At 38.6% G+C, this 15581-nt stretch overlaps 2 protein-coding genes across 4 annotated transcripts in view; one reads left to right on the forward strand and one right to left on the reverse strand.

The window, feature by feature from the left end:
- HS2ST1 (heparan sulfate 2-O-sulfotransferase 1) overlaps nt 1–11910 on the reverse strand; it is a gene marked incomplete at its 5' end in the record, with an annotated part of 184560 nt that extends 172650 nt beyond the window's left edge. For both annotated transcript variants that reach the window (XM_082666324.1, XM_082666325.1), the window contains one exon: nt 11787–11910. In XM_082666324.1, the coding sequence (XP_082522450.1) occupies nt 11787–11910 (124 nt within the window). The remainder of the gene's footprint in view (nt 1–11786) is intronic.
- A 900-nt stretch (nt 11911–12810) lies between these two features.
- Nucleotides 12811–15581, forward strand: part of SELENOF (selenoprotein F) — a 37904-nt gene continuing 35133 nt past the window's right edge. For both annotated transcript variants that reach the window (XM_082666346.1, XM_082666347.1), the window contains exon 1: nt 12811–12944. In XM_082666346.1, coding sequence (XP_082522472.1) covers nt 12861–12944 — 84 coding nt within the window. In that variant the 5' untranslated portion in view covers nt 12811–12860. The remainder of the gene's footprint in view (nt 12945–15581) is intronic.

Raw genomic sequence — 15581 nt, forward strand, 5'->3', positions numbered from 1 at the left:
CTTTCTAATCAGCTCTTCTATGCAGGAAACAACAGAGCTAAGTTGGTTTTCTGCCAGATGTATAACACACTGGAAACATGTAACACTTTATTAAAGAGCTGGGTGCATTTTGTTCAAAAGCAATAGAACTATGGTGAAGTAAAAAACGCTGGCAACTGAAAGCAGCTTCCTAACATCCAAATACAAACTAATCATAAATTTCTGTCATATTTGATCAAGAATCTTAGTGTCAAATCTGATTGCTGAACTAGTTTCAGTGTGACATGGACAAAGCTGAAATAACTAACAAATGCAAGGCTGAAGGAGGATTTTATTGATTTTATTTAAATCCAACAACTCAATTTGCTCAAAGCTCCAATATTCCTCCAAATATTCAAAATATTCTTATCACTGAATTCTTAAGATATTGTCCTTTTCCATCATACCTTAGAAATGTAAAGAACCATAAACAGCCCTAGTTAATCACCAAGCTCTTTGAAAAAACAGCAATATGGAGAATTTACAACTCTCTTTATTGAAGACCAAATAAAAAGTCATTTTTTTGCAGTAGGATTTTAGTTAGAATGTTTATGTTGTGCAGCTAGTTTTTTTTTAACTTTATATATATTTTTAATTTACTATTAACTAAAATAAAAGTATACTATAACAAGGCATTATTTTGAAAGCACAACAGTAACAGAGAACTCAAAACAGAATTCATTGTTTAAAGACAGCTATGGAGAGCCGGATACCAACACTTACTGACTTATTTATCAGGAAAAAAATCAACTAGATTGATCAGGCCATTTCCCATACTGTTTTGCTTCAAAGCATAAAGGGAATATATATACCAGGAGCATGTTATCAATGAACCAATAATATCTCTAAATTATATTCATTAATCAACTCAAGCATAATTTATGATTAGAAATAAATATGCCAAGAGCTAGTCTGTACCTGCATAACCCCTTAGCCTCATTCCAGAACAATGCTGAGCAAAATTTTAAGGTATTTTCCAACTCAGACACCATCTAATGAATCTCTAAATTCATTTTTGTGTGCTTTACTGTACAAATCACTTATTTTTAGCTATGTCACAAACTTAGGAATAAAGAATAGAAACATGTAAGGTGATATGTGATAAGGTGACAATGGATGATTCCTAAATTCTACTGGAATTTAGCAAAATGGGCATTTCTTTCCCTCTAAATCCAGTTTTAAATTCTTATATAAGTACCAAATCAATTTGCAATTTTTCAAATCACTATCTCCCAAAAGGAAAATCCAACAATTTCAATTAAAAATGGTTGTCCCTGACACTTTATAGTACCCATAGGGACTCAGTACAACATAACTATCTTTAGCAAGAATTATATCATGCAAAGTTGAAGATCTGGTAACTATAATAAAATTGTTCACCTTAAGGTAAACTAGGTACGCTTTCTGTTGATGCAACATAATGATCACAACTACTACTGGTACCAAAATCCCTTATGATTTCCTTCTCTACTACTTTGCTTGCAACAGGGGTATTACAAAAGGAATACAGGAAAGAAAAGGACTATGCATCCACCCATCCCAGCAAGGATGTGATCAATTAGCTCAAGAACCATACTGACAGGAAAAGCAGAAACCTCTTCTAGAGCCAGAGACTTCATTGCCCAGTTTGAAAGAGCCTTCACTTGGCTCAGCTGCATCTAAAGGGATGAAATAAGAACTGGTTTCTTGAAGTTAGAGTAAAATTGGTAACAGGCAAAAGAATTAACTAAAGTCCTCTTGAAGCTTCAATGGGGAAGGAAGGAGATACGGCTATTGTGGGTAAGACTTGCCTCTAGCTTTGAGTAAACAATTTACTAAGGGCCTGTGTGCAACACCATGCTAGAAATTATATGGAAACAGAGAAGGATAAAACATTATTTTGCCCCTAAGTTTATAATATTAGTTTTAGTTGTCAATCGTAATTCAAATTATCCAACTTCACTACTTTCCCCTAAGTCAACCTAGGGACACACAATCAAAGATAACTAGGCCACCTGGCTTCCATTTCCAGCCAAGATGGAGCAACAGGGGATTTATCCTCCCACCTGAAACAACTAGAAAAGAACAGATAAAATATGTAACAACAGTTTTCAGGCACTGAACTTTAGACAGGAAATCAGTACAGGATGGTGATCCTTAAGAGAGAGAAAAGAAATGAGGTGAGTCATATGACTGTTTTAAGACAGTTTCCAGGCTACAGCACAGAGAAGGGGAACTCAGAGCCCAACAGTCTCCCTAACTTAAGGAGCCAGAATTGGGAGTTCAGGGAGGCCAAGGTAGCTGGAGTTTGCTGGGCAGAGTAATAAAGAAGACAAAGCTGCAAAAAGAGAATTTTCAGCACAGTACCAATCAGTGCATATGAGTGAAGAAACGGACACTGCAAGAGACACAAGTTCGATCCCTGGTCCCGGAAGGGGCAGGTGGAAAACTTTCTGGGATTCACTCAACCACCATTCCCACTAGCCAGGGTGGGGAAACCTTGTAATACACAGGGCCCTGGGTAGAGTACTCTGAAACGAACTGCAAGGGTACTGCCTCAGCAGTGGGGCAAAATTAATCATAGACTAAAGGCTATCCTGATCCCATCTAACAAACTTAAAAGCAAACCTAGAAGGATCCAACTGCTTCAAGGTAAGTTGAATGTGTCCCAAAACAAAGCCTAAGAATATGTTTAGGAATCTGAAAATATTCAGCACCTAAAAGGGTACAATTCATGATGTCTGGCATCAAATTAAAACTTACCAGGCATGTAAAAAAAGCAGGAAAATGTGTTCCATAATAAAGAAAAAAATAAATCAATAGAAAGCAATCCCAAAACGACACAGTAGCAGAATTAGTAGACAAGAACATCAAAAGAGTCATTATAATAACATCCCATTTGTTCAACAAAATAAAGTAAAAGCATGTTAAGGAGAGAAACAGAAGTCTTTTTTTGTTTCTGTTTTTTAAGGTCCAAAATGAACTTCTAGAAATGGAAAAGAAATGCCTAAGATGAAAAATACACTGAATGGAATTAAAAGCAGATTACATACCACAGAAGAAAGCATTGGTGAATTGAAGGCACAGCAGTAAAAAACTATTTAAAACAATACAAAAAGAAAAAAGACTGGGAAAAATCAGTAAAACATCACTGAACTGTTATGACAGCTAATGTAGCCTATATACGTGTGATCTGAGTTCCTGAAGAAGAGAAAAGGTACATAAAAACTATATGAAGTAATAATGTTCAAAGCTTTCCAAATTTAATGAAAACTATAAACCCACAAATCCAAGAAGCTCAACAAACCCCAGGCACAAAAAAGTGAAGAAACTACAGCAAGGCTCATTATAATTACTTAAAACCTAGTGAAAATCTTAAAGGCGGTCAAAGGGAAAAAAGGCATTATGTACAGCTTAACAAAGGTAAGAACAATGGCAGTCTTCTCATCTCATAGTGCAGGCCAAAAGACAAGGGAGCAACATCTTTAAAGTACTGAAAGAAAAAATGTCAACCTAGAATTCTATACCCAACAAAAATTTCTTACAAACAGTAAGACAAAGACTTTCTTAGACATACAAAAGTGAAAATAATTCATCACCAAGTAGATTTTCAGTACAAGTAATTTTAAAAGATATCCTTGAGGATGACGGAAAAGAGTACCAGATGGAAATCTGCATCTCCACAAAGAAATGAAAAGCATTGGGAATGATACATGTATGAGTAAATATAAAATACTATAAAATTTGTTTAATCTTTTTAAAAGATAACTGATTGCTTGAAACAAAAATAATAACAATGTATCACAGGACTTATATGTACAAGTAAAATATATAACAATAGTGAAAAACCGGAAGAGAGAAAATGGAAGTACAATGACTAAGGTTCTTATACTATACCTTAAGTAGTATAATGTATACCATAAACTCTTAAGCAACCATTAAAAAAACACAACAAACAGCACTGCTAATAGGTCATCAAATGAGATGAAATAGAATCAAAATCCTCAGTTAATTCTATAGAAGGCAGAAAAACAGAAAAAGGGGAACAGATGGAACAAAACGAAAACAAACAGTAAGTCAGACTCAAACCACATCAATAATTATATTAAAAGTAAATGCTCTAAACATCCTCATTTATAAGAGAGATTGTGAAATTGGATACAAGCCCCAACTACTTGCTGCCTACAAGAAATCCACTTTAAATAGATTAATACTAAAAGAATGGGAAAGATACACCACGCTAACACTAATCAAAACTGAAGTGACTATATTAATGACAGACCAGGTAGGTTTCAAGCAAAGAACATTACCAAGGACAAACACCTTCATCTCATAATGAAAAAGGGGTTAATTAATCAAGAAGACATGACAGCCCTACACATTCATACAGCTAATCACAGTACTTCAAAAAAACATGAAGCAAAAAGTAACAGAACTCTAAAGAGAAATAGACAAACCCACAATCATAACCAGAGACTTCAAAACCCCTCTCTCTATAACTGATGGAACAAGTAGGTAGAAAGAAAATCAAGGATACAGAAGACTGGAACAACTCGACCTGACAGTTACAGCATACTCTACCCTGTAACAACAGAATATACATTTTTCATGTTCACACAGAACATTAATCAAGACAGTTTATATTCTGAGTCACAAAACAAGTCTAAATAAATTTTAAGATTTATTCAAAAGGATTCAAAAAGTTCAAATGTATGCCCCCACCTTCCATAGGACACAGCTGCAACTAAGTCATTGCCAGCTAAAAAACCCATTTCCGGGCTTCCCTGCACAGTGGTTGAGAGTCCGCCTGCCGATGCAGGGGACACGGGTTCATGCCCTGGTCTGGGAAGATCCCACATGCCGCGGAGCGGCTGGGCCCGTGAGCCATGGCCGATGAGCCTGCACGTCTGGAGCCTGTGCTCCGCAATGGGAGAGGCCACAACAGTGAGAGGCCCGCGTACCGCAAAAAAAAAAAAATTTTAAATAAAATAAAAAATAAAAAACCCATTTCCCAGCCTCCCCCCTTGCATATATTGATAGATGGTAACTAGTCCTCATCAAGAGACTGAGGGTAAAAGAAGTCAAAGAAGTTGAGAAAGGGGTACACACCTCCTCACCCTTCTCTTGCTTCTTCCCCAGGCTGACAGCAGAGAGCTCCAAAGCCAGAGGGGATGGCATAACTACATGACAGAAAGTACCCAAGATGCTGAATAACTCGTGAAGAGGAAAACCATCCACCAAAATGATCACCTAAAACATCATGGGGAAAAAAAGGGTCATTTATTGTGTTAGCCAATAAAATTGTGCACTTTGTTTTAAAAGCAGCTAGAATTACTCTAATTCTTAAGGAAGCTTCTAAAGAGTTTTATGCAGAGGAGTGACATGATTTTTTTACATCTTAAAAGGACCACCCGAACTGTCATATTAAGAACAGTCTGTAGGGAGGCAAGTGTGGAATCAAACAGACTAGACATGGCAGTAATCCAGGGAAGAGATGATGGTATCTTGAATTAGGGTGGTAAGAGTAGAAGTGTTGAGTAGTAGTCATATTCTAGGAATATTCTGAAGATAAAGCTAACAAGATATTTCTAACAGACTAGATGCAGAGCATGAGAAAAAGGAAAGTAAAACCCTAGCAAATGGAAGGATAGAGCTGTTATCAACTGAGATAAAGGTCAGAGATAAAATGAGTTTGAGGGGTGGAGGTGTTGAGGCAGTGTACAGAGATATCAGAAGGTTTGTTTTGGCCATACTGAGTTTGAGAAGTCTATTAATTACTCAAAGAAAATTTCAAGTAGGCAGCTCAGTTACATGAATCTACATGAATCTAATGTTTAGGAAATAGGTCTCAATTAGAAATACATATTTAGAAGTTGTCAGCACATAAGTCACCAACTAAGGAAGAGTAAATAGAGAAGAGTTCCAAGGACTGAGCCCTGGGGTATTCTTATGTTAAGGGGTTGAAGAGGAAAAAAAAGAATCTTACACAGGAGATAGAGAAATGACCAGTGATGGGGGAAGAAAACCAAGAGTATGATATATTGGAAACCAAGTAAAGAAGGTCTACCAAAAAGGAGGAAGTGATCAACTGTGTCAAGTTCTGCTGATTGGTCAAGACGAAGACCAAAAATTGACCGTAGGATTTAGGGAAGTTACTGGTGATTGTGGTAATCAACAACAGTGAGAATAGACAATTTTTTAAAGTTTTACTGCTAAAGGAAGCTGAAATATGAGACAGAGGTTGGCTGAGAAAGAGGAGTTGAGAAAAATACCATTTTGTTTCTGGTTGGGAGAAATAATAGCATGTTCACATGCTAATGAGAAGAATCCAGCAGAAAGGGAGGAAATGATAACTATAGGAGAATGAGGGAAAACTTCTGGAACCACGTCTCTAAGTAGGTGAGGAACAGAATCAGGTGCACAAGTGGTCCAACAGGCAGTTAATCTATAATTAACAGGCAGAAAGGCAAAATACAGAAACGCAGCTACTAGTAGGTGGGCAGATAATTATAAATAATTAGGCTACAGTGAACCATTGATTATAAAGTCCATCTATAAGTACACCCTTCAAAAGTGGTCATTTTGGAGAGCAGTGTTTGAATATTCATTACTATTTCAATTTCACTAAGTGCCAAAATCTCTTAGAACGCTTAACAGAGTGGTAGAGAGATATCCTAGGATTACTTTAATTGAGATCAACTGTAGCAGTTGACTACTCCATGGCACTAGATAACCTATCTAGGACTCATAAGTGAGACACCAATTAGCAATTCTAGAATAACTGCATTCCAATTAAACCATAAGTCCTCTAAACAGTAACTACTGTAAGGTTTGCAAACAATTTCATAAGTAGAGAAATCTATCATTCTTGGGAACATTTTACAGGTATGTATGGTTTCAGGCACTTGTAAAAACTACCAAATTCCAAACAGCAGTCTCAACCTTGGCCCTGGAGTTAGTTCATTAGTTTAGGAGGGTTTTAAGAACATAGGGATTAACATAATTTTGACCAATGAAGATGCCTACATATCCATTCTGAGTTACTGTCCTCATTTAAAACATTATGTCCTAATGCATTCATAAATTTATTTAGTTGTGTTATAAGCATATGAACAACAAATACTATTTTAAATGCTTAGGCCGTATAGAAAATAAAGTTATCAGGCACATAATTCTTACATTTATATAACAAAGGTTTCATTGACTGTTCCACCAGTCAGCATTAGCAACAGTGTTCTCAAGATTCAGAAAGAACTACTTTGTAAAAGCAACAAATTCTGACATGCAGAGTTCTAAGTAACAGCTAAGCAACTAAGTAGTAACCTAAGTGACAGTGTTCATTTTGACTCCACGTTATAGACTGTACCTCATTAGAAAAATTAAGTTTGTATACATTTTAACAAAGATTTTTCAGTATAACATCCCAGAGAAATTGTTCATAACTAATGTGCTCGTATCCTAAATTTAACTCACAAGTTGCATGTTGTAGTATGTTAATATTAAAAACAAAAAAATGCACTTACTCCATTAAATATAAACCATCTACTACAAATCAGTGATTCTTACCATTAAGGAGACTGCATCCTCCTTTGCAAATCTGATGAAAGCTATGTATATAATTTCAGGGAATTCATGGATGCCTTGAAGCCTATATATGGGTCCCTAAGATCTAAAGAATCTCTGATTAGTGGAAAAAAATGGAGTCCAAAATTAATCCAAGAACATATGAAAACGTAATATACGACTAAAAGAAGAACTGTAACATACAGTGGGGAAAAAAGATAAATTATTAATATAATATTTGCCATAAGTGGCCATTCACTGAGAGAAATTACAATAAACATATGACTGCTTTAAAGAGCTAAATATAAAAAATAAAAGTTATAAAATACTAACAAAAAATAGAGAATGAACATAATCTTGGTTGGGGGAAGTCTTCTCAAGCAATGTAAGGCACCTACTTGCCTAAATTCATAGATTTGACTGCATAAATTTTTTAACTTCTGTATAAGCAAAATATACCATAAAATCAAGGGACAAACGACAGACCTGGAGAAAAACAGACACAAGACATAAAACAGATAAAAGATTAATACTTCTAATATATTTTTAAAACCCTAAAAATCGGTAAGAAACTACTACCCAACACACAAATGAAAATGAACAAGTAAATGTTCAACCTAATTAGAAGTTGAGGAAATGTAAACCAATGCAACAACATACCATTTCACAGCTTCAGAGTGGCAAAAATTTAAAGCTGACAGCATCCCATCCAGGGCTTGTTATGTGTTGACAGTGCAGATTATTGTAACCCTTGGGAAATAAATTTTTTGGAAAGTAACAGACTTTAAGATCTGTTAAATTATCAAATACATACATCTTTTGTCCCAGTAATCCCTTAACAGAAGAATTTATCCTACTGAAAACAGTACCAACAAATAAGGAGTTAAATAAACTTATATAAGGATGTTTCTTGTAACATTGTTTATAATACCAAGAAAGAAAATGGTAAAAAAAAATTTTTTTAAGTGGTGGGGGGAGAGATAAACTGAATGTTCATTATTGGCATAATGGCTGGAGAATTTATGATTCATGCATACTATGGAATATTATACAGCTATTAGAATATTATACAGCTATTAGAATGAGTAAGTCAAATTTATATTTATTGACCTGGAAAGATATTCTATGATATTAAATGAAAAAAGCAAGATGCAAAGTAACGTGTATACTGCCATCCAATATTCGATGAAAAAAAAAGATAAAAGAAAACTCTATTATGTGACATTGGTTTTTAGGAATTCCTGTTTATATACTTAATGTCCCAAGTGGTCAATGAATACACCTAAGTTTTGAATACAACTATCACTCTATTAGAGATCTCACTATCAAAATATTCTGAAACCAAGGTGCATACAAAGCATTATCAGAAAATGCAATCCTTTGGAATCTTCTATAACAGAAAAGATAAACAATGAAAACTTTTAAGAGCAAAATGTTTAACTTTTTCTTTTTCTTTAAGCCATAAATGCAAAGTTTAATAAATTTGACTACACTGTAAGTCAAAATTCTGTGACAGATGACACCACAAAAGTTTCTGAAAAGTGATAAATGTGTGTTTAAGTTTTTCTGGTGCCAAAACAAAAATGCTTTTAATGTTGTGATTTTACCACTTACAGAAAACCACCACAGAGTTTTTTTGTCCCCTGTAGCAGAAATAAGCTATTTCAGTCCTTTCATTGAGTAATATAATTATGTTCGTTACACGGGTATAAACAAGCAACATACATTACACTAAACTAATTCCTTTGTGTCAGAAATTGAATTTTATAAGAATGACATTCATTCTTAGAAATAAATGCAATTAAACGTTGGTATTACAGTTTAAAAATTCTATTCAAACTGCTACATCTTAGTGTAATGTCAATATAAAGTCCCAAGCAGCCTGGTATAATTAAAGGGGAACTTGATGTGGAATCAGACATACCTGGGTTCCAGTCCTGGCTCTGCCACTTACTAGCTATGTGGTCAAGTTATATAACCTTTGAACCTGTTCCCGCATCTGTAAAAATGGCTTTCTATGGTGTTCTTGGAAGATTAAATAAGAATATCAAATACAAAAGTGTCTAGTACAGAGTCTGATTGTCAAAATATGCCTCCTTCTGTGTTCCTTTCCTAAGGAAGATTACTAACTGACAACATCTGTTTTAGTATTGCCTGTTTCATAAGACTTTTTTTTTAATCAAGACTGCTGATACGAAGTTATATATTTTATTTGCCATAATTTTGAATCTCCATTATTAGCTCCTTCTAGTGTTTTGTATCTGAGGCTCCTTTTCGAGAATTATTTAGTTTAATCCATATTTACTATTTCTAATGGAATATAAAGGTTCCTTTCCTGTAAAAAATCATGAAAAAACACTACTACCTGTGGCTTTCTACATCCTCAGATAACTCTTTCTAAAATCATTAAGGTTGTGCCTACAGAAAACACTTTCAAGCATTATGGAAAAAAAATGTTAGGCAACAAAGGAAAATTAAAATTTGAATTATCCCAACCTATTGTAATGTGTCTAAGAAATTCAAAGAGCAACACAACGAAGAATTAATACAAATTTTAATTTAATATAACTTTCAACTTTAAGAGGGGTCATTTTTTTCTCTGTAAAGCTGGATCATTAATCAGGCCACAATATGACGCTCAAAGCTGCTAAATAGATACAAACACAAAGAGTATATTGGCCAACCTTCAATATTTAAAGTGAATATTTTTCCATCATACAAGACTCATATTAATAAAATCATAGTAAATAAATTTGATATCTGTTCGAAACTGTACAGGGCAAGTTCTACCCTAGAGTTGAGGAGTGGAATTATTCCTAGCTCCTCTTCAAATTTATTTGCACTTCAGCTAGATTTATTTGATGCTCTTTGATACACTGCTCTTTAAAATGTCTCCAAGGCTTTTCGCAAAGTCTATCAAAACTGCAAATAGTCAGCTACTGTTTGTAATATTTCAATTATTTTCTGATACATTTTTCCTAAATATTAATCACCACCCACAGCAGCATCTGTTACTTCTTAGTCTAAATTACAGTGCTGCTGGTATTTTATTATTTGCATTTTGAAAAGTATTTTAAATGATTTTGAGGTGGAAGTGTACGCATAAAAATACTTCACATTACTTTTCCACATTCAAATTACAGCCTCCTGAGCTGATTTTTCAGTGCGTTTTTAAATCAAAATGTACTGCTGACATTCTTTTAATATTCCCTCCCCACCCCGAGCTCTTCCCAAACGCCGAAGTTCCCTACTAATCTGAAAGTACCTATTATCTGTGCATTCTTCGGGTCTTTCACAACATCACACTCCAACTTTTTGTACTTCAGACCTCTTCCGTAATTAAAGTAAGCACTGTTAACTCTTTAAGGTACTTAACCTATGGTAAACTTTTTGCACTCTTCCTTTCATAAACTTAAATCTGACTAAAGCAATTCCCCTTCAACCTTTCCTCCTAAATTCACTACACCAACATCGCCGCGAAGTAACGTACACACACATCCCTATTCTTAAGCTCAAAATATGGCAGTTTAGCGCCGCTAAAAAAGAATTTAAATGCTTGGATGCCTCGTTTCAGTACCTCACGGAAGCTTTATAGTTGCTTTCCTGTCCTACCTGGGGACAGCCTATTTCTCTCGTCAGTTGTGCGGTCCCTTGCTGCCCCCAGCACAAGAGTGCAACTCACTACAGTGTATTTCTTTTACTCACTGTCATTCCAGCATCTCCCTCCATTTCTGCGCATCTATCCCTTCGCGAACCTCCCCATCCCCAAAAGATTCCGTAACCAGGTGCCCACATCTCAAATTAGAATACCCCTCGCCTGACACTGCCGAGGCTTTCTGTACGACTTCTAAGAGAACACGTAAGCCTGAGCGTTTCTGTCTCCTCCAACAGTCAGTATCCGCTCCCCAATGAGTTCGCTCTTATCTTGCTCTTGATCCCCATGGAATGCCTACTTCAGGGTAACCCTTTGGCTCCGGGAAGCCCAACCTTGCAACCTCTGCCCCGTGACCTCGCGAGCCCAGCATACCACCCAAGCTTAATTCACACCATTCTTGGAGCTTGTGTTCTCGATGCCCCTAGTCCCATCTCTCTTTGCAACCTCTTTCAGCCTCCTGCCGAGGAGCCAGATCTCAGGTTAGACAAACGCCCACTTGCTCGGGTAGCACTGCCTCCCTGGCCCGGCCGCTTCCACACACCACTCAGCCCAGAGTGGCACGGCTCCTCACCTAGCTTCGACCGGGACTCCTCCAGTTTCTGGATCTGGTTCTCCAAGAAGAGCATTGCCACTGCGAAGGCCACCACCGCCAGCAGCTGCAACTTGGGCGGCATCATAATCCTGAGGAGCCCCATGAAACCCGCTGCTCGGGATCAAGACATACCGCGGGGGGCGGGGATCGGGGCCCCGGAGGCAAAGGAGACGCCGGGAGGAGCCCACCGAGCCGGGAGAAAGGCAAGGAGAGCGCGACAGCGAGAGAAGCACCGCAGCGACCCCCCCTTCTCGCCTCCCCAGTCCCCCGCCCCCAGGCGCCAACACGAACGCCGCCGGTGTCCGCTTCTCCTCGGCCGACTCCACGGCCGCCCCTCCAAAAGCCCGCGCAGCAAACACAGCGCGAAGCGGCTGCCAGGCTCTCGCTTCCCTCTACCGCCTCAGTCCCCGAGCCCCGCGCCCGCCTGCCTGCCTCCCTCCCTCTCTTCCTTCCTTCCCTCCCTCCTTTGCTCGCAGCCGCGCGCTCCTACGTTGCGGCTGCGGCTGCGCCGCCCTCGACCCCGCCCCCTTCCCATCCCCCTCGGCCACCACGCGCACGTATCCACGTACGCTGCTCAGCAACCAGAGGCTCCGCCCACTGCTCCCGTTCACTTGTGCTTATTGGACCGAAGAACCCCAGGGCTTAGCTCTTGGCCCGTGTCATGGTTGGTTTCCTTTGCCTAAGGTGTCAACCAAAGCGGCATTCGATTGGGTAAACTTGGAGAAGGAGGCAGCCCGAAACTGGCGAAGGCGGGGCTTCTTGGCTGCTTGAGGAAATGTCGTGAATGAAAGGAAAGAGCCCGGGGAAGCACAGATTTGGGGAGTCTAGGAAAATGCCTGATATGGTTTATCGAAAGGACCCAGCGACTTCATATTTATATCAAATGTAAAGGTATTTATTCATCTTTAAGCTTTTATATGCCCTTAGTTAACACCCGTCCCTGCAGAATAAGAGACTTGATGTTAACCGCCTTTAGCAGCCTGTTTTGGATTAGGCTCTGGAGTAGACGCCCCGAGCAGAGGGGTCCTCGGGGCAGCCGGAGACCTACGGAAGATGGCACCTATGGCGGCCAGACTGGATGGGTGCCTTTTGCCGGCTTTTGGGCTGCGGCTGCTGCTGGCGACTGTGCTTCAAACGGTGAGTGGAGGTCACGTCCGCTGCAGCCCCAGGGCGAGTGGGAGGGATTGCGCCGAGGAAAACTGAACATTCGGTCCCGTTTGGGAGCCACAGTTGAAAAGGGTGGGAGGATAGGGCTTCCTCAGCGACTGCTGCGGCCAGAGTGCGACGTGGCTTAATACCTCGTTTGATACTTATCTTTCCCCGTTCCGGGTTTCTAGCGGTTTTTTCTCCTGACTTTAGACTATCTTGAGTACAATTTGTAAGACACACCGTGAACGGAAAAAAAGGCACTAAGTTTTGCACAAGAATGAAGATTGTTTTTAAATTGGCAGAAATGCAAGGAACTCTCGTTCCTTATGGCAAGGCTCCCAAATCTTAAAGCCCTGAGGTCTTTGGTCCAGGGTACACTTCCTTTTTACTTCTTTCTGTCAGTTGTTTGTGGTCTCTGTACGTCACTTTTAGACAGCCTTTAACCTCTGTTCTGTGGAATTCATATGCTGCTGGGTACACTTCAGTGCCATTTGTGATTTTAAACAACATTGTTGCAATAAAAGAAGCTATTCCATACTAAAGCATAATTTATTTTTGACATTGATTTTCTAAAATGATAGTTTTCATCTCGTTTAAAATCGGACGGTGTTTAACCAGGTTTTTTTTATTTCGTTTTTATCCATTAACAGAACAGATGCGTTCTTTATCTTTCAATGGGGAAAAGGCTAAATTCTACTTATTTTCCTATTCACTCACAAACAACTTACTGTTTGTTAATTTCTCCTTAGAAGTTTTTAGTCCATGTTTATGTGAATAATAAAACTGTTTAATATACACTATGGTTGGAGTTTTTATAAGTGTCTTTTATCAGCCTAATTTTTCAGGAGTTCTCTGTATTGAGCCTGCTGAGAAGTATTCTCCTAGAGACCTGGTTTAATTAATTTATCCAAGGTTTGGAGGAGTGAGGATCTATACCGAAGGCCCCTACAAACACCTGGGCTTTTCTTTCATCAAGGAGTTTAAAGATCCTGCCTGTCCTTTTGTAACCTTGCCTAAAAGGTGGATTCTTTACTTCTCTAATTAGCTTTACAGTACTCCATTATTCAGTCATTTGGTGCCTTAGAAATTACTGGAAGACCCCTTTCTAAACTTCGTACTCAAGAATTTATTGTCAGTCTTAGGTAATTTGAGTTCACCACCTTGAAAAGACAAAAAAGAATAACATTTCAAGTTGCCTTCTCCTGATTTCACTCTCTTTAACTGTTTCATTATCTGTGGCTGTGTAACCACCCCCAAAGCTTAAAATAACGATTTCTTGTAATTCTGTGTGTCTGCTGAGCAGTTCCTCTGTTGATTTCCTCTCGCCTCATTTACGCAGCTGTGCTGAGCCAGTAGGTCAGCTGAACTGAAGGGTACAGGATGGCTTCATTCTTAGTGGTGCTGTCTGTCAGCTAGGTTCCCATCCATGTGACATCTCATTCTCCAGTAGGCCAAACCAACTTCTTTTCGTGGCAGTCTCAGGGCAGCACTCCTACAGAGCAAAAGCTGCAATGCCTCCTAAAGCCTAGCCTCAGAAATCACATACGTCACTTTCACATCGCAGTGTTTGTCAAAGCAAGTCACAAGACCAGCCTGGATTTCAGGGGTGGGGATATGGACTCCATCTCAGCATGAGAAGAGTGACATAGTCACATTGCAAAGAAGTGTACATACCAAGGTAGGAGGAATTTATTATGCCCATTAAACAGTCTACCAAAGTGACCATCCACAGAATTCAAGCCAGAAACTTGGGTCTCATCTTCAACTCCTGCCTTTTCTTACATACCTCATATCCAGGTAATTACCAAGTCTTGTTGATTTTACTTCCTAAATATCTCTCAGATTCATCCACTTATTATTAATCCCTTATTTAGGCCATCAACCTCTCTCTCCTTAGAAATAACAGCCTCCTAGTTCGCCCTTTAATTATCAGAATCTAAGCTGTTGTTTTTGCCAGCTTCCCAATTGCCCAAGCTGGAAATTATTCATTTTAAATTCTTTTCCTTTCACTCTCTGACCCCAGTTAGTCATTAAACCCTTAAAAATCTCCAAGCCAGTTCATTTAATTTTACCTCCACAGGTAGTACCTAAATTCAGGCCCCATCTTTGCCTGGGATTGGCACAACAGCTTCTGTAACTGGTCTCCTGATCTCATTTTCCCCCGTTTCCTAATTCAGTCTCTGCAGTGCATCCAAGTCATCTTTCTCAAACTTAGGTCGGTCATTGTTAAAACTCCTCAATGGCTCTCAGTTGCTTTTAAGTTGAAGTCTGTCTTCAGTGTGCCTTAACAGGACCTCTTTGACCTAATACTTGTTTGTTTCTCCAGGCTTAATTCCCAGCATTTACCTCTACTGGGAGAGCAAAATGGTAGAGGTGGAAAATTGGGGTCATTTTAGTACCTCTCACATACCATGTTCTCTCACCAGACCTAAAGTAAGGTGTTTAGATAAAATGCAAGGCTTAACTTACATCCCATTTCCAGATTTGCAGTCTTATATACCCTCTCCCTTACATGTTCTGTCGTCATACATAATGCTGTATTACAGATTCACAACTGCACCAAAGCTGTGTGTGTGGTTTGTATCCCTCCATTCCCATGCCAAAGAGAATACAGGGGCCACTTTT

This window comes from Grampus griseus (assembly GCF_964374135.1).
Source record: "Grampus griseus genome assembly, chromosome: 1".
In the NCBI taxonomy this organism is placed as follows: Eukaryota; Metazoa; Chordata; class Mammalia; order Artiodactyla; family Delphinidae; genus Grampus; species Grampus griseus.